The 27,088-nt window shown below is 43.6% G+C and overlaps 1 protein-coding gene across 1 annotated transcript in view; it reads left to right on the forward strand.

The window, feature by feature from the left end:
• The window catches only part of LOC123233152 (zinc finger protein 2-like), a 109,633-nt gene that overhangs the window by 27,342 nt on the left and 55,203 nt on the right, over positions 1–27,088 (forward strand). Inside the window, exons 2-3 of the mRNA XM_044659318.1 lie at positions 15,766–16,554; positions 16,803–16,835. Of these exons, the coding sequence (XP_044515253.1) occupies positions 15,766–16,554; positions 16,803–16,835 (822 nt within the window). The remainder of the gene's footprint in view (positions 1–15,765; positions 16,555–16,802; positions 16,836–27,088) is intronic.

The following is a 27,088-nucleotide window of genomic DNA, read 5'->3' on the forward strand; positions in this document are numbered from 1 at the left end:
CCCTCTGGCAATGGGAGCCCCACCTGGGCTGCTGGGGACAGTGCCAGACCTGCAGTGGGGAGGGTCTGGGTTCCAATGTGGCCTGAGACCCTTTCTGTGCTCATGGCAGCTCCCCCTTTTGTCTTTGAACTCTGAGCCTGGCCTGGTTCCCTGAAAGGGCTTCCTGGCTAGAGGATCTCCCCTTGGAGCACTGGCAGGGACCCCCATGACCCTCCCCCAGTCCAAGGGGGCCTCCAGCAGGTACTTGAGAACTTCTGTGATGGGAGAGCTTCCAGGGGGTCCTCCTGCAGCCCATCCCCCTAAGAGCAGGTCTTTGCCTTTGGTCCAGTTTCTTGTCAGATTCAGCCCACCTGGGCCCCTTGGCAACATCCAGTCCCTGGTCCTGGTTCTTCCCCTCCCTCTGCTTCTGTTCACTTTCCTTCCCTTCTCCAACACTCCCCCTTCTCCCCCCATCTATACTGACCCCCCCTTCACCTGCCCAATTCTCCTGAGATGGTTCAAACCCCCCCATCCCTTAGATGGCCCCTTCTTTTGAGTGTCACATCCACCTTACCCCCACATCCCTCCCCTTCATGGAGGCCTGCTCTCCCCCAGGAGCTCTCTGCTGCCCCCACCTTTCTCAGGCTGTATTTAGGCTGTCTGGGGGAAGGGAAGTGGAAGGTCCTTGGGTGTGTGGGGGGAGGGAAGGACAGGCTGTATGCAGGGGGAGTGGGACTCTCTCCTGCCCAGCCTCGTGGTCATGACCCAGGCGGAATCCCAAACTCGAGGTTGGGGAGGAGTCTAGGGGGAGAGAGGGGCCATTCTAGGGGCCCAGAGAATTCCTGACCCAGGTGTCCTGACCCTCAGCTCCTGCTTAGAGAGTCCTCTGCCTGCCCTCAGACCTGGTCCTCTGGGAGGATCCTGGAGCTCTGCCTTCCTGCCCTGAGCTCCCCCAGGAGCCAAAGCCCTTTCCTGGTACCCTTGTTTGGCCCCTGGGGCCTTTGGGCTGGTCCCCNNNACCCCCCACCCCCATGGAGGCCTGCTCTCCCTTGGGAACTCTCTGCTGCCCCCACCTTCCTCAGACTGTATTTACACTGTCTGGGGGGAGGGACCAACTAGCTGGATGCAGGGGGATGGAGGGGGGCTCTCTCCTGCCCAGCCTGGTGGTAGTGGCCCCCCCCCCGGGGAATCCCAACCTGGGGTGGAATCTAGAGGTTGGGGAGGGGTCTAGGGGGAGAGATGGGCCATTCTAGGGGCCCAGGGAATTCCTGACCCAGGTATCCTGACCCCCAGCTCCTGCTTAGAGAGTTCTCTCTGCTGTCCTCAGACCTGGCCCTCTGAGAGGATCCTGGAGCTCTGCCTTCCTGCCCTGAGCCCCACCCCCCCAGGATTCAAAGCCCTTTCCTGGTACCCCTTTTTGGCCCCCAGGCCTTGGGATCCCCAGCTCTAGTTCCCTTTAGGGATTCCCAGCCTCAGCTGTGCCAGAGAGTCACAGAGTCCCTCCCCTGCTCCTAGGGAGACCCCAGCACCCTTGATCCTGTTTCCCCAGGCTCAGTTGCCCCCAGGAACATGAGCATCTCCAGGGTCCTTGCTCTCCTGGCCAGGAGCTCTGTAGGAACCTGTGCCTTCCCAACCCATCCCTGGGCTCCCCTTTTTCCTGCTTCCCTTTTCCCCTTTCTGGCAGAGCCCTCAGGCCCCTTCTCTGCCAGAGAGGTTTTGGCTCTTCCTGGGCCCATCCCATGGGGGATCCCAAGACTCTGTTGCCTCTTGGGTGTCTGGGAAGATGGGAGAAAGGAGGGGGAAGGTGAGGAGACACAGAAGAGGGGTCTCAGAGGTCCTCCAGACCTTCTTTTCCTCCCAAGCTGCCCCCCTCCCTCTTTTGGCAGCAGGCCTGGCTCTGGGTGCCTCCTGGGGCCCCTTACCCTGAGGAGAGCCCTGGGGTGGGGGAGCAGCCTCAGGCTGAGAAGAGGAGGGAACACCTCAGCCCTTCTGGGTCCCTTCTCCCTCCCCAGCTCAGGCCAGAGAGGTCCAGGGCCAGAGCCAGGAGGGATGGGGCTGAGCCAGGTCCCGAGCTGGGAGGGAGATCCAGGCAGTTTCTTCTCAGGCCCACCAAGAGTGATTGGCTCAGAGAGAGAGCCCAAAGGCAGTGAGGAAGATGGGCTTTTCTACACTGGGGAAAGAGTGGAGGCAGGGCCCCGGGAGGGGGGCTCTAAGTCAGCTCCTGCTGCTCAGGAGATCACAGAAGTCAGATGTTCCCTGGGCTGGGGAGTGGGGAGGTTGGGGTGGTGTCTTTTGGTAAGAGCTTTGGCTGGAGCTCCATTCAGGGAATCATAAAGTGGGGGCAGGAGCATGAGACAGGAGACAAGGCCGGGAAAAGATGGAGGAGCTTCCTCAGAGGAACTCACTGGGGCTACTTTGCTGCCTCTACAGGGAGCCTGGAGTCCCCGGGATGGCCTGTGAGAGGGACAGACTCCGAGGCCAGGTAAGAGCATTCCAACCACAGACAGGAGCCCCATCAGCCAGGGAGGCCCTTCCCTGGCTCTGACACAAGCTGGGCTGCGAAGCTGCTCCCTCCTTCCTGCTGGGCCCTTTCTGTGCCCACATGCCAGGCAGGAGGAACAGCCCTTCCTGGCTCTCTTCTGGGCTTGGGGAGGGATTGCTGGGCCAACTGGGGCAGCTCAGAGGCCAAGAACTCCCCCAGGCTGCCTCCCAGGTTGGATTCTCTCCATCACAAGGGAGCCCGAGGATGACCATTGACTCCTTCTTCCTCCCTGTCTAGAGATCCTGTCTTGGTTCCCTCCTTGCCTGTGACACTCACCCCCTCTTCCTCTGCTGCTTCTCACCTGTTCCCTCTTTGAGTCAGGTCTGGAGCAGAACCGGAGGGTGTCCCCTGCTCTGTGGCATCCCCAGAGAAGACATTGTCCTCTGCTGCTGCTCCCTGGCTTCTGCCTCATGTCCTCAAGGCTTCCCGGGTCCCTCTGGCTCCTTCGTCTCTCCCACTTCTTAGCCCAAGTCAGCCAGCCTGGAGGAACAGCCTGGTGTATGCCCGGCATGGCTGACCACAAAGAAAGGGAGAAGCCATTGGCTGCCCTCCAGGCCCCCCCAAGTCTGACCCAGAAGACCCCTCAGCAGCCATGTCCAAACCAGCTCTGTGCGGGTGGGATGGAGGGAGGCACTGTGGGAGGGAAGCTCTCAGGGTTCTGGGAGGTCTTTGCTTCCCAAGGGGAGGATTCAGCTGGGACTGAAGGGAGCTCCGAGGCCAGAGGCAGGAGGGAGAAGCTTCCCTGCAGGGAGACAGACAGCCCTGGAAAGGCCCAGAATCAGGGCAGGGAAGGTCTTGGCCAAGGCTCAGCCAGGAGGCCAGTGTCCCTGGGTCAGAGGAGGAGGAGGAGGAGGGAGGTGTGAGGGGAGAGGAAAGGGCTGGGAGGTCAGCAGATGGCAGTGGAGCCTGTGGTGGGAATGGTCAGGGTCCATGCCAGGGACAGCCAGACTCAGGCAGCTGGGCAGGCCCCAGAGAGCCCCCCTGTGGCCTTTGTATTCACTGCAGAGTATCCCCCCTGGCCTTCTGCTGCTGAGTCCCCTGACCCAGAGAGAGTCTGAGGAGTTTGGGGGGAGCCCAGGAAGAGCCTCACACAGAAATGGGGGCTTTTTCTCAGGAGAGGAGCTTCGAGTGTTCTTGAGCAGAGCCATTTGTACCAGAGCCAGCAGCGGGGTATGTTCCTTCTCTGTTCAGTAGGATTCCTCACTGCTCTCCTCCTTCCCTTGTTGGACAGGCTGGAGAGAAAGGGGTGAGTTTGTGGAAGGCCTGAGAGTTTTCTTTGTAAATAGGGTTAGGGAGGACCTGAGTGAGACATCCTGGTCTTGTCACAAAGGCATCTGGCTCAGTGGCAGAGAATGGGATACAGACAGACTGAAGAGCTTTATGTTCTCCCAAAAATCAGCTTTCAACACTGTGTAATAATGCTCTGGGTAAATGTTCTAATTCTCATTATTTCATAGTTGAGGAAACTGAGAGAACTAGAGATTAAGGTTCTGTGCAGACATTTTTCTGTTTTAAATAATCAAAGGTTTCCTTTTTTTTTTTCATAATTGCGTCTATCTCAAGTTCAGCTGAGCATTTGTGTCTCTGAACTGCAAAGGAAAACACCACAGAGGCACCCTTTCATGCCTGTCAATTTAGCCATTGTGCCAGAAAAAGGAAATAATCAATTCAGAGATGTGTGAAAGCTGGGACACTCATGCATTGTTGGTGGAGTTGTTTTCCTTTGATTGACCATTTGTGGGGCCATTTGGAACTCTGCCCAAAAGGCTGTCAAACTGCATACCCTTTGATGTAGACATGTATCCCAGAGAGATCCCCAAGAGTAGGGGAAAATCTATTTATATAAAGATATTTATAAAGCAAATCTTTTTGTGGTAGCAGAGAATTGGAAATGGAGGGACATACATTAATAGTGGAATGGCTGAATAAGGTGTGGTGTGTGATTGTTGTGTAACTAGGTTGGGTAATAGCAACCTCTGAGAAGAGGATGGAGATTGTCATGAGCAGCAACTGACAATTATGGAATTTGGAATTTACCCAGATGCCATGAACCAAGGGGCAAAAGACAGTTGCTGCCACCACTATAAAGCCCAAGAGCTGATCCTTTCATGGTCTCTTTCTTGAGAACAGGGACCTGGGTAGAGGCTGGTTAGGCCTATAGACCTGCTCTAGTACCTGCATCCTATTGTCCTGATCATCAATCCATCTATAGCTGAATATAGCTGAGAGATCTACATCAAATATCTATTACCAAGAAGAACTTCATCAAACCTCGCTCCACCTGGTCAAGGCCACTGCCGGGCCTGACGAGGGCCAGAGAGAGGGAGAAGGAACCTCCCCAGCCAGCTGTCAACTTGATTAACAACTGATTATTCAACTTTAGCCCCTGTAGTCTAGTATAGCCATCCCCAACACCATCTTCCTCATCCTTGATCCTACCCTTTGAGTTATTATAATTAAATCCTTGAACTCATTCAGGTGAAGGCTATTATTATTCCAAAGATCAGTTTAATAGTCCTGCATCCAAGAGGAAGCTAAAGCTAAGCTGCAGTCACCAAGTTATCCAACATCATCAATAATTATTCTCACTATAAACATCTCTCCATTAACCCAAACCCAAGGCAGGCTCCCAGAGGAGCTCTGTGAGTCAGTTCACAGCTTCTCAGCCATTTAGGCTTAGGCACTGCGGATGGGACTGGTGCTCAGCTGAGTAGTAAATATTGGTGGGCCTGGTGTTCATTACCAATCCTTGGTGTTCACCTGGGCTTCCCATCCTCAGCTAGGCCCTTGTACCACCTGAGGATCTTGGGCCAACTATCAGGTCCACATACTGAAGCACCATGGCGCCCATAACAGTTGGCTGTGAGGAATTACAGGCAGGATCATTTCAGAGAAAGCTGGGAAGACTTCCATGAACTGATACAAAGTATGAGCAGAAGCAGGAGAACGTTTTATAGGATAACAGCAACATGGTGTGTTCAGAAGCTGTTCTCAGCCATTCAGTGTTGTAAGACCATCCCAAAAGGCTTGTGATGAGAAAAGCCATCTGCTTCCAGAGAAAGAACTGATGGACTGAATGTAGACCAAAGCATGTTTCCCTTTTTTACTTGCTTTTATTTTCTTTGGATTGAGATTTTTTTCCACAAAATGACTCATATGGATAAATATTTTATGTGATTGTTCCTGTAAAGTTTAGATCATATTGCTCAGTCTCTTAGGGAGGGGGAATGCAGGGAGGGAGACTATTTGGAACTCAAATAAAAAATTGCAAGTTAGAAATTGTTTTTACCTGTAACTGGGTAGAAAATAAAATATTATCTTATATATATATCTCCCTGTAGCTGTGAGATGTGTATGAACTATTTCTCTCCTACCTTCTTCTAGAGTGATCTTTAATATTAAGCTGACATTTCCTTAAACCATGTCTAGTAGAGTATGGTGTAGGCTTATGCTCTGAGCCTCAGTGTTTTTTTTAGCAATTTTTACTATTTAAGGAATTTTCTCCCAAATTGCCTGTTTGCCACTTGACAGGAGTTATTTTCTTTAATCTATTCCATTGCTTTATCTTCTTATCTTACCAGTGCCTCAGGTTTAGGGTGACTGCTGACTTGTGATCTGGTCTTAGCTCTGGTAGTGCTATTCCTCATTTATCCTGGCTTCTTTTCATTATTTTCCTTGATATGGTTGATCTTTTTTTTTTCCTCAAATGAATTTTATGATTTTATCCAGCCCTGTCAGATACCCTCTTATGGCATGAGAGGCAAAATTACATTTTTTCATCCTGGATTTTATTTTTTGATTCAATACTCTAAGAATTCTGTTCAATCTGAAACTGCTTCTGTGAGGTTTTACTAGACAAATTTATGTGAAATTTATGCAGAGCTACCTGTCTCTGAGGAGAGATGCCGAGACGGACATGGCTGCTGTTTGCAGAAAATCTCTGTTCTCAGTATTCCCATAAAGCATGGTCTCACCATTTCCTGTAGGTTGTGTGAAGAAGTTGGGACTAGCTGACCTTGTGCCATCTACTGAGCTGATGCCCTGTTGGGCAGGAAAGGGTTTTGGGGCAGCAGGGGTTGAATTGTGGAAGCACTCTATCTTGTGCCTCCGTGCTGGAGATGGCTCAGTTCTCTTCTGTCCAGTTGTGTGCCTCGTCCAAAGTTTGTCTAGAGAGGAAAGTTTATTCAATGTGGAGAATTGGGAGAAAGCCATATTACATTATTTGAACCTCTTCCTGCCTGACTGGGAAACTGGACCGCCTGTACGTGCTGTTGAGAGACCTTCAGCTTAGGCCCGAGTTTATGTTGGCCAGAAATATTCTTTCTGATTCTGAGTCAGATTCTGAGACTGATGGAAGCAGTTTTCTCCTAATGGTATGTCTCAGTCATTCAGTGGGTCTCATCTGCAAAGTGGGTCCATATTGATTAATCAGTTATTGCTTCTTTGTTCTTTTGATTGTCTGCAGATTTTGGAAAGGAGTGGGACCCCTTTTCAGGGAAGTTCCTCTGTCTCACAAGGCTCTTGCCACTCCAAGACCTCCGTTCTCACACCAGAGTGATTTTCCAACAGCTCTGATCATGTCACTCCCCTATTCTGTAAACCCCAGTGGCTCCCTATTCCCTCTAGGATCAAATACAAAATATTCTGTTTGGTGTTCAAAGCCCTCTTTCTCATCTTCTCATTCATTACTCCCTAGTCTGTATTCTTGGATCTAGGGAACGTGGCCTCTTTGATCCTTCAGGTACAAACTTAAAAAAAAGATGCTTTACTTTCTATCTTAAAATTGATGGTAAGCATCTTTTGTGAGGCAGAAGATGGCTAAGAGGTAGGCAAGTGGGGGTCAATGGCTTACCCAGGATCATATGGGTAGGAAGTGTCAGAGGTTTGAACCCCGGACCTTTTGTCTCTAGATCTAATTCTCTATTCACAGAGTCACCTATCTGGCTCAAAATGGAAAAGGTGTTTTTTGTTTTGTTTTGTTTTGTTTTTAATTCCTACCTTCCATCTTAGGATCAGTTCTAAGATAGATGAGTGATGAGGGCTAGGCAATCAAAGTTAAGTAACTTACCCAGGATCACATGGGTAGGAAGTGACTGAGGTCACATTTGAACCCAGGTCTTCCTAACTCTAGATCTGGCACTCTATCCACCTTGTGATCTGGCTATGTCTAGTTCCAGACATTTTCAATGGCTTTATCTCATGTCTGGAATATTTTTGCTCCACATTTCAGATCATTGATCCCTTTAAACTTCCTATAAGTCCCAACTAAAGACTAAAAACTTACAAGAGGAAACCTTCCCTTATCCCTCTTAGAGTGCCTTCATTCTTTCCATTCTTCCCTCTTTCTCCTAGGCAGGGTTTGATTTGTGTACGTGTTTCTGTGTATTGTCTCCCTTCCCGACTGGGCTGTGAGCTCTTGAAAGTACTGTCTTTTCCCTCTTGGGGAATCCCCAGATTGATGAGCATTTGTTAGTGAAGAGAGAGTTTGAGAGAGGCAGAATGAGAGAGAGAGGTGTCAGCCTTTCTAGATCTCATTCTTGATTCAGTTTGCTCAAGCTGGGTTGACCAGAGATCAAGATATCAGAAACACTCAGAGACAAACCCCCAGCCCAGAGAGCCACTTAGTTCTGGGTGGGGGAGGTACAAAACATGTGATGAATGTAGAGTGAATGTAAATGAAAGTTTCCTGTCCTTAAGGTGCCCTGGGTGTGTCCCCATCTTCTCTCTATCTACCTCCTCTTCTCCCCTGTGGTCCTGCAGGCCAACACAAGATGCATCCTCCTGGATCAGATGAGATGTCACACGATTCTTCCTATGATCCCTTCTGTCTTTGTCTTTTGTTTTATCCCTCCATAGTTTCCTCCTTCCTCCCTTTCTCCTTGTCTGTAGTTTTTAAAGGAAACGTCTGCTTTCTCTGATGTTCTTCTGCTGCTACTGTTATCTTCAGTTATTCACTCCTGCATTTCTGCTGCTCAGGGTATTCAAGAAGCAAATAATCTCTTTCCTTCAGTGTCTCTTCCTAAATATACTGCAGACTCCTCTTCATTAGTGAACACCTACTGTTTTGCCCAACATTGTGAAGCTCACATTTGCAGTTGTTGGGAGTGAAATGTAACTCAAGGGCAAACTGAGGCAGCTCTCAGAGAAAGACAGTCAGGAGAAAACTGCCTGACAATAAATGGGGTCAGGGACTTGCCTCTGTTAATTCTCTAAACCTTAAGCAGAAGGACGTATCTCTTTGATCAGGTTGGGGGAACACAGAACAAAGAACAGACACGGTAAGTGATGTCTATTATAGGATGGAGAATCATCATTGGCTATAGAGCTGGAGAAATCAGAGACACTGTGACTGACTTGGATAATCAATAATGAGTGACCATCAATGCCCCAGCCCTCCTTTCAGACTAAAAAGTGATTGTTGTGTGAGTCCAGTGCAAGGTCAGTGCCCCAACTTTGGGCAGCAAACTAGATATCTTTGAGATGGGTCAGGGGTGTAGAAAGACTAGACCTGACTCCATGGGACTTACCAAAATCTTCCAAGGTCAGCTAATGCCTTGAAATGAGGCTAGAGCAGTGATGAAATGCCCAAGAGCTAGATTCTGCACTTCACTCGTTACAAGCTGGCTGAATGTGGTGCTGAGTCAGGAGACAAAGAACCAAGACTCAGGCAGTTACCAGGCAAAAGCAGTAAATTGGATCGATAAGTAAATGATATGAGATCAGCTCAGCCTTTCCTAAGGATAGGTCATCCTGGGCTGCACCCTGTTCTCTCTAGAACACATTCTCTCCTTTCTTGTGCCTTCCAAAGTGTTACAAGTAAAAATGGGCCTGGGGGCTTATTACTAGATTCATGAGCATTGGTTAGTGAAGAGAGTTTGCGAGGCAGAAAGAGAGATGTCTCAGCATTTGTAGATCTCATTCTCAATTCAGTTTGCTCAGGCTGGGCTGGACAGAGAACAAGAGATCAGGGAAACTCAGAAAAAAAACCCCCAGCCCTGAGAGTCAGTTCTTGGGGGAGGTATAAAAGCCCCCTCACCATCTGTCACCTGCCTTTTACATTCTCCAGCTTCTCCCTCCATGGGTCCAGTTCTGGCAGGGTGATGACTCACACTGATGCTGGCTGTCCTAGGACACAGCCATAGACATGTGATTGACAGCCACATCCCACCACTGGGGCCCTTGAGATCCAAGCTGCAATGGAGGTCCCCTAGATATTTCCCTTCACACACTAGAAACTCCTCGGCTTCCTTCCAAAGCATCCTAGAGCTGCTTTTCTCAAGCCTCCATTGAGCTCTTAAAGTCTCAGCTTAAAGTGCTGGCTCTGACATTGATAAAGGGGGGACCTTTGGGCCCCTCCTTTCTGTGTGGGTCAGTTTCCTCCTGTAACTGACCACAGATGGGCTCTTTATTCTGATGTGGCTTTCAGCCCTCTGTGCTCTGCTTTGGGCTGCTCTAGGAAGCGGTGACATTCAAGGATGTGGCTGTGGACTTTACCCGGGAGGAGTGGCGCCTCTTGTCCCCTCCCCAGAAGGAGCTGTACAAGGAGGTGATGCTAGAGAATGCCTGGAACCTGCTCTCTGTGGGTAAGGAGCCCTCTCCCTTCTGCCTGAGTCTGCCACCCAAGGGAATATCACCCTCAGCAGGAGGCAGGTTTGGGAGCAGTTTTCAGTCATGTAGAAGTTAGGGCTGGTATGCCATGTGCCAGAGCCAGGGTCCTCCTGCTGCCTGATTCTCCTATAAAAAGACTTTGCATTTTGTAATGGGACCTTGGGGGTTCCCTTTGGTGTTACCAAAGTCTGAGATCAAATGCGTGATGGAGAATCTCAGACGTGCAAGTAATGTGAACTGATTCCTTCTCCCCTTTCCCTAGTCTGGAATTGGGCCTCCCAAACCCATCTGGGAAAACTGTTAGGAGGGTTTTCCTCCTACCTTCTTCCCCTCTAGAGTGGATCTACTTTGGGAATCTTTTTCTCTTCAGTCAGCATAAACTCATAGCTCAGAGTTCCTAAGTGTCCCCAGGAGGTCAAGTTTGTCTTTAATCTTCCTTCCTATTGCCCTAAGCCTCCAGTAGAGCTAGTGAGGAAGGGAGGGAAGGGATGAAGCATTTATAATGACCTGCTCTTGGTCCAGAGCTCTACCAAGGGTTTTCTCTGTAATATGGCACTTCTTCCTCACCTTCATCCTCCTAATTCAATGACACAATTACCTCCATTTTACAGATGAGGAAATAGATTTGATTAAGTGTCTTGTTCTGAGGCACCCGCATTAGGAACTCTCTAATCCCAGGTCCTTGTCACCTCCCCTTCTAGCTGCCTCTCATTTCCAAATAATGGAAAACTATGGACTGAGTCCAACCTTCTCTGAAGAAAATTCCTTAGAACCTAACGTTCTGGTTCCAGATTGGCTCCTCAACCTTCTCTCTACTCCCCTCCCCACACTAAATGCTGTGGAGACTGTCTTTCAGAACTTTCTGTAAGCCTCCTGCAGGCCCTGTTTGCCATCCTCTGTGATTGTCAGGATGAGTGGACTGGCTGAGAGAGCATTGGGCCCCAGGAGGATTGTTGAATTCCCCAGGAGAGAAGGAAGATGGTCCCTGAGAGAACAGTCCATGGGGACCAGATGGGTGTTAGGGAGGGAGGAACAGGCAGTGTGATGGGGCAAAATCCTATCCCTCCAGGTCCCTTTTTCTGGGGCTTCTGACTGACCCAGAACACTGACCCTTGGACCCAGTGTGGTGTTTAGGATTTTCTGCCAAAATGGACCAGAACAGGATGGAGGATAGGAGGGGCACTCATTCTGGGACCCCCCCTTTAGGGCAACAAGGAGATCCTACCCTGGGCTCCTGCATTATATACACTTAGGGGTGAGGGCAGACTCCTGTGGGAACACCATGGATAGAGTCTCTGAGTGCTGTCATTAGACTCAAATTAACATTCATTGCTTCCAAAGTATGATATTTGTAAGGATTTTATTAAAAGCTCAGGGAAAGTGCCCGAATTCACCCTTTACCATGCCGCCTGTTTTCCAAAAAAGCACTGTCACCAAGCCCACAACAACCATATCAAAACAGCCTTGGAAAACCCCTGACCAATAGCAAAAGCTTAAGGAATTGTGGGTGTGGTGAAAGGGAGTTTGGGTAATGTAGTTTAAAGGGGTATAAGGTCTTTTCAACTTTACACTCCCCAACATTTCCCTAAAGAGAACTCAGTGATGAACTTCTCTCCATCTTCCTCCCTAACTGATTCTCCTATGCCCAGGGCTTCCAGCTTCCCCAGAAGATGTGATCTCTTATTTGGAGCAGAGGGAAGCTCCATGGATTCTGGAGCAAGAAGGTTTGAGGAGCTGTTGCCCAGGTAAAGGAGGGAAAAAGAGTTGTGGAAGAGTCGGATGACCAGACACTTCTGTGTGCTTTGGTGAAGCCAGGGCTGGATTTTGGGACAGAAGGACCTGTATTAAAATTATTTTTCAGAGGTTTTAGCAGGGGCCCTCTGGGCAAGCCATTGAAGCCCTTTTCCTCAGTTTCCCTATTTGTAAGATGAGGCTATTGGACTCCACTTCCTATCTGCTCTCTTCATGGCATCAGTCTGTCACCCTCTAAGAAGTCAGTGTTTGAGACTGAAGGGCCTAGAAGTCTCCTGCAGATGTCAGAAGGGCTGAGCGTATCCCCTCTGATCTCTTTATCTCCCCTGCAACTTAGACCAGGATAGAGCACAAAGCAAGCACTCATACATGTTTCTGGATACTAAAGGGTTGCAGTGGACATCCTCTGCCCTCATGGAGCTCACCTTCTGCTGGAGCAGATGGTAGCATGCTTACAGTTCTGTAGAAACCCTCTAGATTGTAAAAATAATACATTCAATGAATTGATTTTGTATATGAACTGATTAGATACGCTGCTGTGCTTACAAAGAATCTTCAGAGTGGGGAGCTGGGTGTCTTAGTGGATTGAGAGCCAGGCCTAGAGATGGGAGGCCATAGGTTCAAATCTTGTCTCAGACACTCTCTTGCTGTGTGACCCTGGACAAGTCACTTGACCCCCATTGCCTAGCCCTTACCATTCTTCTACCTTGGAGCCAAGACAGTATTGATTCCAAGATAGAAGGTAAGGGTTTGAAAAAAAGTATCTTCAGCTTATATAAGTGAAAGGAAGCTCATAAGTGAACTTCTCTTTAGGGCCAGGTGCAAAGGCACTAAGGAGACTCTTGTTATACAAAAATAAACTATTTATTGAAAATGTAAGGATATAAAAGGATTTCTAACTCTAAGGGATTCTAACTCTACTCAAATAAAACTTGCTGGTTCCAGAAGTAATGGCTTCTCTTATTTTCACAGGCTACACTGATCCCTCTAATCTGACTAACCCAAATTTTCCCTATGCTACAATAAACTAACACTATTATCCTCATAAGAAATATATAATTCTTAACTTTGTCTCTAAGTTATAAAAATAACAGTGGTCAGCTGGCTGAGCCTCAGCAGGGACCAAGATAGGACTCTGAGTCTGTGAGTCCAAACCAAAGGCCAGCTCTTTCTTTGGTCTTTTCAAAGATAAAACATTTTATAAAACAGCAATAGACAGTCACTAGTGTTTCCCAAGTTGGAAAAGGAAATCACTTCTCTCCTTCAGGTTTTTCCCTCAGATAGTAAGGAGACAGAGAGATGTCATTGGCTCCCAACACTCAAAGAGAGAGTAACCGCCAGAGATTAACTGCCACAGAAAAACCATTACACCTCCCTAACACATTCTCAATGTTTCAAACTGAAATTGGAGGAAAATTGTATAAGCTTTCTTGCCCATTTCCTTAGACAAGGATTATGTACTCAATTTACTGTCTGAGACATATTTTTAAACTTGGGAAATGCCATGTTTTTGTTTAAATTTTATTCAGTAAAAGGATTTTATTTTCGCAAAAGGAGGCATTTAAAGAAAATTAAGGCAGCTTTCAAGGAGTAGGTAACAGACCAAATCTTTCATGACATGGATAATTGCAAGAAAGAGTGCTGAATTTCTTGGTCTGATCTCAGATAGTGGCAGAAAAAATAAAGTTCAAAGCAATCATGAAGGGAGTTGCATAATGTTTTGTTGAGAGCCATTGGATGTAGAGAGCCATTGGAGAAATAAGATCAAATTTAGGGCCTGTTTTCTGGATTCCCTACGTGACCAATCCAGGCTGAGGCAGTCTTTGTGTTTGGTTCTGGTCACCTGAGCCCTGAAAAGCTCTGGTACCAGCAGGTAGGTTAATCCAAAAACAACTTGATCCCTCCAAGAGGCTATTAGGAGTCAATTAGAGAAACAGAGTCTGTAATAGATATTTTATCTGGATCCCATTACAAAATCATCGGCAGTTAAAACTGTGTGTATGATTTTTCTGCACTGCATATCAGGACGCAGACAGAATGGGCCATCTAAGGTAAAAATTTGAGGCTCCTCTTTTGACTCAATTTTAGATCCCTACCTTTCTTAATATTCTTATTGCAAAGCTTTGAGTTTTTAGCAGACCAGCCTCTACTGAGTTAATGATTTCTCTCCTTGATAATTAAGAAGCCTGAACCCTAACAAACATTACTTAGATAAGACTGCATACTTAGATTAGACTGGAGACTTTAGTCTGGACTTTATTTGAGCAGGTGCAAACCTATAATCCAGGACTCGATTAGTGAACATCTCCATAAAATATTTCTGCTCCCAGAATTATCCCCTACTAATTGATGGTTGGAATTTGGCCATTGTCTTTGTACTTATACCGTTACACTTTAGACTTTAATGGGTTACGTATTATTTGTTATCCCTTCACAACTGTGACACTTTCTTTGTGTTCTTTGTTTGAAATCAGTATATAATAATCTCTGAAGCCCACAGAGTTCAGAACAGCATGGGCTAACTACTAGTCTAGTTGTTCTCATTTTCTTTCTCCTGCCTTAACAATCCTATGCCACCATACGCCACTCAGGACCCCAAAACCATATAGAGACTAGCCCCCTACAATGTTTACAAAGAAGCTAGATGATGACATAGAAATATTTAGTGTACATGTACCCAGTGGTGTCATACTCATGAAAAGAGAATTGAATGTGTAGACAATGAAAATGAAAGCAGAGACTGAAAGTGAATTGTCTAGTACTGTGGACAGAGCATGTCCAGCCTCAAGATATGGTCTCAGCTGCCAGGATTTCAAGTCAAGTCACTCATCCAGCTTTTCTGAGGTCATGGTCTAAGTTAGGAATGTAATAAAGCTAGCCTGTCCAAAGTCCCAGATTTGTAATGAAGATCCATTGAAATCACATGGGACACTCTTTCTTATTTAAATTGTTGTCTAGTTTTAGTGTAATGGCATTTTCAAAGCATTAATTGTGTCCATTAAGTTGGAGGACTTTTCTTCTTTCCTGAGGAAAAAGGATATAAAGCAGTTATCTTCTGACAGTGGTGGAAAGGAGATAGAATTATATATGTGTATGTGTCCCTATATATGTATATTTTACTGTTTGTTCTTTTTAGAAGGAGAGATCAGATCTGAAATGAAGGTGAATACAACAGAGGTGAACCTTCCTGTGGAAGAAATGGACCTACAAATATTCAAGAGTGATGGTCCCAATAACTTCACTTTCAGAGAATTCTGTGTTGCACCTCAAAACCCATCTCATATTGAACATCAAAGAATGAGCACTGTGGAAAAATCTAGTGAAAGTAATCAGTGCAGAAAGGCTTTTATGCACAGGGCCAATATTCCTGGACATGAGAAAATCCATACTGGTAAGAGACCTTATGAATGCAGGCAATGTGGAAAAACATTCAGACTGAGCTCCAGACTTGTTGTACATCAGAGAGTCCACACTGGGGTTAAGCCTTATGAATGCAATCAATGTGGAAAGACATTCAGTCAGAGATCCCATCTTGTTGCACACCAGAGAGTCCACACTGGGGATAAGCCTTATGAATGTAATCATTGTGGAAAGACATTCAGAAATAACTCCAATCTTGTTGTACATCAGAGAGTCCACACTGGGGATAAGCCTTATGAATGCAATCAGTGTAGAAAGACATTCACAAATAATTCCAGTCTTGTTGTACATCAGAGAGTCCACACTGGGGAGAAACCTTTTGAATGTAGGCAGTGTGGAAAGAGATTCAGTCAGAGGTCCCATCTTGCTATACATCAGAGAGTCCACACTGAGGAGAAAACTTATGAATGCAAGCATTGTAGAAAGACATTCAGTAAGGGTTCCAGTCTTGCTGCACATCAAAGAGTCCACACTGCGGAGAAACCTTATGAATGCAATCAGTGTGGAAAGACATTCAGTAAGAGATCCAATCTTGCTGTACATCAGAGAGTCCACACTGGAGAGAAACCTTATGAATGCAAGCAGTGTGGAAAGACATTCACAAATAACTCCAGTCTTGCTGCACATCAGAGAGTCCACACTGGGGAGAAACCTTATGAATGCAAGCAGTGTGGAAAGACATTCACAAATAACTCCACACTTGCTGCACATCAGAGAGTCTATACTGGAGAGAAACCTTATGAATGCAAGCAGTGTGGAAAGACATTCACACATTACTCCAGTCTTGCTGCACATCGGAGAGTCCACACTGGGGAGAAACCTTATGAATGCAAGCACTGTGGAAAGACATTCACAAATAACTCCACACTTGCTGCACATCAGAGAGTCCACACTGGGGAGAAACCTTATGAATGCAAACAGTGTGGAAAGAGATTCAGTCAGAGATCCAATCTTGCTGCACATCAGAGAGTCCACACTATGGAGAAACCTTATGAATGCAAGCATTGTGGAAAGACTTTCAAACAGAGATCTAATGTTGCTATACATCAGAGAATCCATACTGGAGAGAAACCTCATGAATGCAAGCATTGTGGAAAGACTTTCAAACAGAGCTTTGAACTTACCGTTCATCAGAGAGTCCACACTGGGGAGAAACCTTATGAATGCAAGCACTGTGGAAAGAAATTTACAAATAACTCTAGACTTACTGTTCATCAGAGAGTCCACACTGGGGAGAAACCTTATGAATGCAAGCACTGTGGAAAGAGATTCAGTCAGAGATACAATCTTGTTGTACATGAGAGAGTCCACACTGGGGAGAAACCTTATGAATGCAAGCAGTGTGGAAAGACATTCAGAAAGAACTCCACACTTGTTGCACATCAGAGAGTCCACACTGGGGAGAACCCTTAAGAATGTAAACTATATGGAAAGATTTTCATGTGCAGCTCCTGTCTTGTCATTGTGTGAATGAAGTTTATCTTCCCCCTGTCATGGGCAGGATACCTGACATGAACCTGAACTTGACTCAGAGGTGAGGATTCTGTGATGGAAAACATTGAGTGAGTATAGAATGGCAGGCCAAAAGAGGTAGCAATAGAGTCAAAATCATGAGACAAGGGCAGGGTGATGTCTCCTGCACTGCCCTCTGGACTGCCCCCTGGGTGGCTCAGGCAAAATAGAAAGCCACAGTTGCCTCCTGAGATGACATTTGTGAGTTATTGGGGGAGAGAAAAGGTTTGATAAACTGAGGCAAGACTGGATATCAAAGGTCATTTCTTTCAGTTTTGTTGCTGGCTGGACTTCTCTGTGAGCATGGCTAGAGTGCCCTAATGGTGGCCACAGAGTAGCAATCTAATTGGAGCAGTGAGGAAAGTATATCTCTATTTTCACATCTTTTCCCCCTACTATCTTAGAATAAATAAAATTAATTTAGGGCCAGTCTCATAATTTTCCCTCTTACACTATTCATCACAGAAATCACGGAGATTCACACTGAGCTCTCAGCTTGCTCAAAATCAAACTGTTCATTGAATTATGTCATAATCTCTCCTAAGATTCAGTCCAAATGGGCATATGATTTAGACTGAGAGTGTAATCCCAATTAAGAAATTAAGGGAGCATAGAATAGTTTACCTTTCAGATCAATTTATTGATAAGGGAAGAATTTATGACCAAATAAGAAATAGGTAACATTATGAGGTATAAAATAATAATAATTTTTATTATATTAACTTATGATGAAAATAGAATGGATGCAAAATCATTCATAAGGGCACCTTAATGAGATAAGTGAGATTAATCTGGTAAGTGTAAAAATGGTCACTATGACTGGTAACTTTGCAGTACTCAGGATCTTGGTGTTTTCACTAATGATTATGGTGGAATAGTAGAAGTCAGCTGTTTTGGTTAACTGATATGTGAAAACACCTCCTGTATGACTTATTCTGCAAAAAAGACCATCCTTCCTCTTTTTGACCATCTTGTTATAATCCCAAGAGGGGTATGGTAGGAATTATGGAATCTCCTGGCATATACGTATATGGTTAGAATGTAAACAAGTTTTGATAGTACCCCAAACTATAATTATCTTAGCTAATTGTTACAAAGCAACTATATTATTTGACTAAGAATTAAAAACTAATGATTATGTTATTAGGATAATTATGAAGATTAATAATATTATAATTATAAAAGTGGGAAGAGGGTTTCACACACACATAAGAGGTCAAATATAATTATCCTAATAGGAAAACAGAGGTAAATTGAAGTGTTACTACATTATAATTTACTTCAAGACAGTTTCATCAAATCTAGATTCATCCTTATAAATGGTACCCTATAGAATCTTTTCTCAAGAGACATTTTCTGTCAGCAGCTGAAATGATAGGGACCTCTACTTTCAGATTAGTCTGCTGCCCATGGTTTATTAGGAAAGTCTGATCCCTGGACATGAAGGAGGAAGAGAGGCAGGTGTTGAAGAGATGGTGGAAGTGGAGACCAAGAGATGAGCATGGGAAGTGGCCCATGTAGAATTCAAGCCCTGAGTAGAATTGAAGGCCTAAGGAAGAATTGTATCTAGGACTTAGAAGGAAAGCTCTAAGAGTAGTAGGGACAAAAGGAAATTTCTCAGAAAGTGAAGTAGACTTGAATCCAAGGGAATACTGAATCCAAGAGGTCAAGGTGAGGATGGAGGACATATTCTAAGCAGTGGAGAAAACTAAGGGAAAGGCTGAGTTACAAGATGGAATCCAGTAGGCCAATATTGGCACTATTCCACCTAAGAAGCCAACCCAACAGCATTACACACATTTTACCGTTTGAAATGCTGTATGGACATCCACCATTCCATTTTAAATCACCTCAAAGCATTCACAAATTATCACACCTGGGTATGGAATGCAAACTATGAATATATTAAATTACTCAAACAACAATTGAATCAACTCCATAAATTAGGCTTGATACATCAAAGAGTACCCTTTGATTTTAATCTACACAACTTCCAACCCAGAGATTATGTTTACACCAGAAACTTCGCTAGGAAGTCTGTGTTAGAACCCAAGTGGCTTGGACCTTTCCAAATTATTTTAATTACTCCAAGTGCAATCAAAATTAAAGGAAAGGATCCTTGGTTCCATGTCACCCATGTCAAGCCAGCAAAAGACATGTCCCAACAACATCCAAAAGACCCAGATTCTATACAGCACAAAGATCAACTAGCAACAACCAATCAGTCAAATAAGTCCTCAGAAAGTCCACAGCCTATACATGAGACCATAGAACCAGAGTAACAATCAGAGCATGAATCAGAACCAGAATTAGACCAAGAGCCAGTGAACAATCAGATATTACACCAAATTTTATATCCAAAAGATTATCCCAACCCCAATCACTTAGAAGAATCATCTATAAACAATTATGACAATGAAAAAGAATCAATGAAAAAAGAAGACACAACATTTGATTTACAATCAATACCAGATCTAGAAACTGATGACAATGAATAAATGAAAGCACAAAGACTTAATCACAAACTCTTTTGTTACCTATAATCATCTTTATTAAACTGCAAAGAAAAAAAAGGAAAGATGAAAAATTATTCACGTTTGATAGACATTTGAACTTTGTTCCTGACCCAAGTCAACACACTAGAACATCAGTTCCAGTGCAAGATGACAAACACGGGTGTATCAAACAACACAAGTGCAAGTTGACAAGAGTGGGATAACATCTAACAACACAAGTGAAGCATTGCTGACTTTGCAAATCTTCACGAGCACAGCAAACCTGAGAACTACAGACATCCATGACCGAATACATCATTCGTAAGAAGGATATCCACACTGTGAAGAGGAGCATCGAATCAGTGTTGGACACATGTATTTGAAGGAGATAACTTAAACCCAATAGAAGTCTTACTGCACACAACACTAGATTCCATCCAAGCAGTACATGCACATTGCAAAAGAATTCTGGTGGAGTAAGTATGAAACATATTACACGGATTAGTCACCCTAGACAACACATAAAATATTTTCCTGACTTCACATCTACATGTGAAACACTAAACTTACACTTACATGAGAAGAGTATGTCTGCCTTAGTACAGAAGTTTCTCTTAATTTGGTTCAGACACCTACTCAAATCCCTTGACACTTCATGTAAATATGTAATTTTGCTTACTAACCCTTAGCAATAAGTTTTACTAACACATAGGGACAATTTATTTAGTTTGGTAAGTTAGTACAGGGACAGATTTTCTAAGCTTTCTTTGTAAATATTGTACATAGCATAAGTCTATGGTTTGATCAATATAGTCTTACTTATTCTTGCTAAGATTTCTAACATAGGCATAAGTGTACTAACCTATTCATACACTAACTTTAGAAAGTGAACTAGAATTTAGAAGCTTAATTTGTAGAATTTTTTCTTCGTTAATATTTTCTTGTTCATAAAATTAGATAGATGCATAGATAGAATTCATTACTTTTTTCTAGTTAGCAAATGTTAGCTTTAAGAATGTTTGTGAATGTTTACATTTACTTTGTTTTTCCTTTCTGTTCAATTTTTTTTTTTTTTGGAAACTAAATCCCCATTTCTTTCCTATGCCTTTACCATAACCCGTCTTAGTTTAGCTGAGTCTTGTCTTAGCATAGTTTAGGAGATAGCAACCCTTTTTCTTATTTTTCAAACTTAGAGATAAAAGCTTAGTTAGAATTTAGCTTAGAATAAGAGTAGTAATCCCTTAGACTTTAGTAACCACTAAATGTTGCAAGCTGCAAATTTAGAAGAGAAAATGGGGAAAATGTAGTGCAAAAGGGGCATATTAACCCTGCAAACCCTTACTGCAGAGTTTCTGACAGTTGAAAAGGGGTTTAGAATCCTGAGGTTGGCAGTTGACCCTGGGGACTCGTGGAGAGTAGAAGGGTCAACTGAGCTCTGTTCTTTAGACTGAAAACCTGACCTATATTCTGCAGGTTTTCTTTTCAAATTTGATAGCTTAATTATTTCCTTTAGATCTCCCTAACCTCCCTTATTCCCAATCATCATTTTTCCCTTCCTAAATTTCTTGGGATTTTGAAAAGAGGGCGGATCTTGGGTTTAGCTTTCAAACTTGGTAGACATCCTTTCCCTGTAGTCAAGTAGGACTTATCCTTGTTACAAATTATCTCTTGAATCATTGTATCCAACTTTCCTAATCCTATAGGCTACAAAACCCTTTGGGGTGAGTTAGGCAGGTCCTATCTCAGTCTCACATTCCTGTCTCCCTTCCCTACCTGAAGCTTTCCCTAGGTGGCTGTTAGAGTTACCTTGTACCCCTCTATCCTTTCCAATCAACCCTATAAATCAATAAACCCAGTTTGTCAAGTAATCAAACCTTGGCTAGTTCATTAGTTGATTGATAAGAGAGAGGGAGAAGGGGAGAAAGGAATAACATTGTTCCTGGGTCGTGAAGGGAATTGGAGGTGTCCATTTTGGAGGAAGTGCAATCTCAATACTTCCTCTGAACTATTCCTTTGTGAACCTGAGAAACTGACCAGCAGCCCTCCAGTCAGTTTCAAGCCACTCTTGGCTGGCCCAACCTTTGTCTGTGGAAGTGCCCTTCCTACCTGAAGGGTTCAGCCTGTTTCCCTTCAGTGTCCTCTGTCTCAAACCTGTGTCCTAGCCTGTGTCTCACAGGCTGTAGCTGTCTGCCCTTGCAATTCTTTATACCTCTGTGTTTATATTCCTAAACTCATCCATTCCCTTACTTCTCCTACCACCTCAATCTACCACCTTCACTATTGTATCTTCATTATCTATTTACTGCCTTAGAGATCTACAAACCCCTATCCACAGTGCCATATCCCTATTCACATTACCTTTAGTCCTTTACTTGCCTCATCCCTATTGCAACCTTACCTTGCCTTAATCTCCCTATTACCTCTAGCCTATCCCATATTACAACCAGCATTACCCCACTACCTTAATCTCCTTTATAACATCCCTGCCTGAATTCCCTTATAACATCTGAGCTAAATTCCCTTTTATTACATCAACTTCATACCCTGTTAAATTCCTTGATTACAGTAGAGAGGAGTTCTTGTGGCAGAAACACCCAAGTTTGTATAAGAATCTCAGCCCACAAATGGGAGATTTAAATTCCATTCAATTTATAAGAAAATAATTTTATTTGAAGAAGTAGTTTATGGTTATATAATAACTAGTGGAATAGTCTGGAGGCTAATCAGGTAGCCTCAGGGCTGATGGACAAGTCCAGGGGCTAGTTGAGTAGCCTCTTTGCAGCTGATTGTATAGAGTAGCAGCTCTTTTGTATAGTGGCAGCTTCATGTATTGAATAGCAGCCACAACTGTAGAGTAGCAGCTTCCCAGCTCCGAGGAATAGGGTTGGAATATTTATTAAGGCTAGGGAGCTTGTCATCTTCCATTCCAGAGAAATCTTCACATTTCCTAAAAAACCTGGTAGTGGGGCATGGCCAAATTCAGGTGCAGCTGTGTTTTATGGTGTGATGTCATAGGGAATAAGGAGCATATGCAAATTTGGGGGATTCTTCTGGAATGCCAGAGTCTCCAGTATACAGGTCCCCTGTTCCTCATTGTCCACCTTGTCATCATTTGTTCATTGTGGGAGAAGTCTCCCTGTCCTTCTGGAATTAGAACATGGGATGGGGGAGATGGTACTCTGGAAGACTGCTATAGGTAGTGTTGGGATAATATTCAGCAGGCTGCTCTCTGTTCAGCAGCTGGATAGCACTTCCCTTTAGGGAGAGTCAGAAGGCTGATGTTTTCAGTTAGAATTCCCAACTGAAAACAGGCCTAAACCCCAGTTTCTTTGATGATATATATTTTAATTTCTTGCTGGTATATTGATTATATTTATCTGACTGCAAATTGATACAGATGATCTTGAATTGATAAGGAGTTAATCTCAGGCAAGAGTTGATGATGAGCCTGAGAAATCCTCTTCAGCCAGGGAATCAAATTCAACTGTGAGAACTACTCAAAAGTGAGAATTCCTAGAGATTATAGACTAGAAACAGATCTCAGTAACAGGTAACTATTTTAATTTAAAAGTAACAGGAATATCTAGAGGATGTGAGGATCAAGGATTGATGGGTGATCAGAGAGCTGTAAAAGACTGCCTGCCCTTCGATCCAACCATACCATTGCTGGGTTGGTACCCCCAAGATATCTTAGATAAAAAACTTTTACAAAAATATTTATAGCCATGCTTTTTGTGGTGGCAAAAACTGGAAAAGGAGGGTACGCCCTTCAATTGGGGAATGGCTGAACAAATTGTGGTATAAGCTGGTGATGGAATACTATTGTGCTCAAAGGAATAATGAACTGGAATGGCAGATACACTGTGGTAAAATAGAATGTAATGGACTTCTGTCCTTGCAGAAATTCAGTGACCCAGGATAATTCTGAGGGATTTATGGAAAAGAACGCTACCCACATTCAGAGGAAGAACTACAGGAGTGAAAACACAGAAGAAAAACAACTACTTGAACACATGGGTTGATGCGGGCATGATTGGGGATTGTTGTGAGGAAGTTTACTAATTATTATTTAGGAGACCTAGCTAGCAGTGCTGGAGAATTCTAAATGAAATGGGGAAGCAGAAAGTGTGGCCTCTCTCTCTGAGATGGACCCCATGGTGGTTGGGACAGGTTGTAACTGATCCTGGGAGACCTCAGAGGAAGTGGAGTTTGGACCCAGATTTCCTAATATCCAGAAGGAAGACTGTCATCTATTTTTTTTTTTTTACTGTAGCCCCTTTCATTGTATTTTTTTTAACATTTAATAATCTTTATTTTTTAGAAAAGTTATCATGATTACATGATTCATGTTCTTCTTTCCCCTTCCCCCAACCTCCCCCCCGCCATAGCCGATGCGCATTTTCACTAGTTTTAACATGTGTCATTGATCAAGACCTATTTCCAAATTGTTGATAGTTGCATTGGTGTGGTTGTTTTGAGTCTACATCCCCCATCATTGTCTGTCTCAACCCATGTGTTCAAGCAGTAGCTTTTCTTCTGTGTTTCCACTCCTGTAGTTCTTCCTCTGAATGTGGGTAGCATCTTTACCATAAATCCCTCAGAATTGTCCTGGGTCATTGCATTGCTGCTAGTACAGAAGTCCATTACATTCTATTTTACCATAGTGTATTGGTCTCTGTGTACAATGTTCTTCTGGCTCTGCTCCTTTCCCTCTGCATCAATTCCTGTAGGTCATTCCAATTTACATGGAATTCCTCCACTTTATTATTCCTTTGAGCTCAATAGTATTCCATCACCAGCAGATACCACAATTTGTTCAGCCATTCCCCAATTGAAGGGCATACCCTCATTTTCCAGTTTTTTGATACCACAAAAAGCATGGCTATAAATATTTTTGTACAAGTCTGTTTATCTATGATCTCTTTGGAGTACAAACCTAGCAATGGTATGACTGGATCAAAGGGCAGGCATTCTTTTAGAGTTCTTTGATTATAGTTCCAAATTGTCATCCAGAATGCTTGGATCAATTCACAACTCCACCAGCAATGCATTAATGTCCCAAATTTGCGACATCCCCTCCAGCATTCATTACTCTCCCCTTCTATCATTTTAGCCAATCTGCTAGGTGTGAGGTAGTACCTCAGAGTTGTTTTCATTAGCATTTCTCTAATTATTAGAAATTTAGAATACTTGTGCTTATTGATAGTTTTGATTTCTTTATCTGAAAATTTCCTATTCATGTCCCTTCCCCATTTATCAATTGGGGAATGGCTTGATTTTTTATGCAATTGATTTAACTCCTTGTATATTTGAGTAATTAGACCTCTGTTAGAGTTTTTTGTTATAAAGATTTTTTCCCAATTTGTTGTTTCCCTTCTGATTTTGGTTGCACTGTTTTTGTTTGTACAAAAATCTTTTAATTTAATATAATCAAAATTATTTATTTTACATTTTGTAATTTTTTCTAACTCTTGCTTGGTTTTAAAATTTTCCCTTTCCCAGAGATCTGACAAGTATACTATTCTGTGTTGACTTAATTTACTTATATTTTCCTTCTTTATATTCAGGTCATTCACTCATTCTGAATTTATCTTGGTGTAGGGTGTGAGATGTTGATCTAGACCTAATCTCTCCCATATTGTTTTCCAATTTTCCCAGCAGTTTTTGTCAAATAGTGGATTTTTTTCCCCAAAGTTGGGCTCTTTGGGTTTATCATAGACTGTCTTGCTGACATCACTTACCCCAAGTCTATTCCACTGATCCTCCCTTCTGTCTCTTAACCAGTACCATATTGATTTGATGACTAATGCTTTATAGTATAGTTTAATATCTGGTACTGCTACGCCACCTTCCTTCACGTTTTTTTCCCATTATTTCCCTTAATATTCTTGATCCTTTGTTTTTCCAATTAAACTTTGGTATAGTTTTTCCTAATTCAGTGAAGAAATTTTTTGGTAGTCTGATAGGTATGGCACTAAATAAGTAAATTGAAATTGGGTAGAATGGTGATTTTTATTATGTTAGCTCATCCTACCCATGAGCAATCAATGCTTTTCCAATTGTTTAGATCTAGTTTTAATTGTTTCGAAAGTTTTTTGTAGTTACTTGTTTTTGTATTATTCCTGTGTTTGTTTTGGTAGATAGATTCCTAAGTATTTTATGTTGTCTGGGGTGATTTTAAATGGTGTTTCTGTTTCTACCTCTTGCTGCTATGATATGTTGGAAATAAATAGAAATGCTGATGATTTATGTGAATTTATTTTGTATCCTGAAACTTTGCTAAATTTGTTGATTATTTCTCCTAGCTTTTTAATTAATTCTCTAGGATTTTTTAAGTAGATGTAATGTAGAAGATGGCAAGATGGAGTTCCTGCAATATACAGGGTCGAGCCTCTCCCAGAATTCCAGGGGACCCCCCCCCTTCAGAACTTTGGGTGAGGGGACAGTTGAGAGGGAGTTAAATAGTTGTTTCCTGGGTGTTGAGGGGAACAGATCTTACTGCTTGCTGCTCTTGACTTGGGGGGTTCACCTGGGAGGCCATAGGGGCAAAAGCCATTGTGGTTTCTACTTAGGAGTTAGCCTGTCTAGTAGGATTAGACCTTTCCAGCATTAATATAATAACTATTTAGTCGTATAGACATTTGAAGTAATTACTATAACTATTAGCCTAGAGTATAAGTTAGCTAAGGTCTGCCATTCCCTCCTGGGGTGTCGGAAGAGGCAGCTTCAACCTGACAGTCCAGGGCTTCCCATTTCTTATCCAAATCCTAATTACTCCCTCTTGCCTTCCCCTTTCTTTCTTTATCAATATAAGCTTTATCTTTAATATCTGTGCCTTAGAATTATTTGAGGATACTCACTGCTCACTGTTGCCATTAAGCTTGAATCCTGTCAGTGGCCAGCCTAAGAAGTCAAGTCCTATCTCAGTCCTCAACATTAGGATAACTAGCTACTACTCAGTCCTCAATCAGACCTGTGGGGAATATAAGTTAAAGAAAAGGAGCATCATTAAAGATTAGCTTCTGCTAATTAACTAGGGATGACTATCAGCCCTCTAAAACTCCTTCCAACTTTGTGGTTCTTTGTGTCATTCTGAGGTTGGGCAGTCCCAAGGAGGCCTGGTCAGGGCTGGTAAAGAATTCAGGGAAGAGGCAGAAGGAGAGTCTGAGAGAAGCTGGAGCCTAAGTCCATGCAGAGGACAAAGTAGGGGGAGATGCAGACAGCTCAGTCCTTCAGCATCCAGGAATCCTGGCCTTGCAGTAGCTCATTGCACAGAGTTCAGGAGTTCTGCATTCCTGGGCCATTTAGTTGATGGATCAGAAGGATTTCTGCAGTTAGGGATGAACAAGAGTGATGGGCTCAGTAAGCTGCTGCTTCTCTGTGTCCAGATTGGAGAGAAGAGAGGGTGCCAGGGATCCATGTGACATTTTTAATCAGTAGTTAATTTATTCATATTCATATAATTCATTGATATTTACACAAAATTATTAGTATTGAATTTTTCTCACTTTCAGATCATTCAGACCTCATTTGGGTGACCTGGAAATCATCCCATTCAGAAGAGTTGGGTGATTATTGTTATTATTATTAATTACTATTATTAATTAAATAATATTATTGAAAGGAATCTCCACACTCCACATTCCACACTGATGGATGTCACAGACCTGCAGGTACATCAACCTCATGGAGCAGCTCCTTTGCCCCCAAACACTCACACCTGAAAGCTATCCCAGGAGCAAGACACAATCTGAGTGAGCAACACCATTGGATCCAAGTT

This window comes from Gracilinanus agilis, chromosome 2 (genome assembly GCF_016433145.1).
Source record: "Gracilinanus agilis isolate LMUSP501 chromosome 2, AgileGrace, whole genome shotgun sequence".
NCBI classification, from domain to species: Eukaryota; Metazoa; Chordata; class Mammalia; order Didelphimorphia; family Didelphidae; genus Gracilinanus; species Gracilinanus agilis.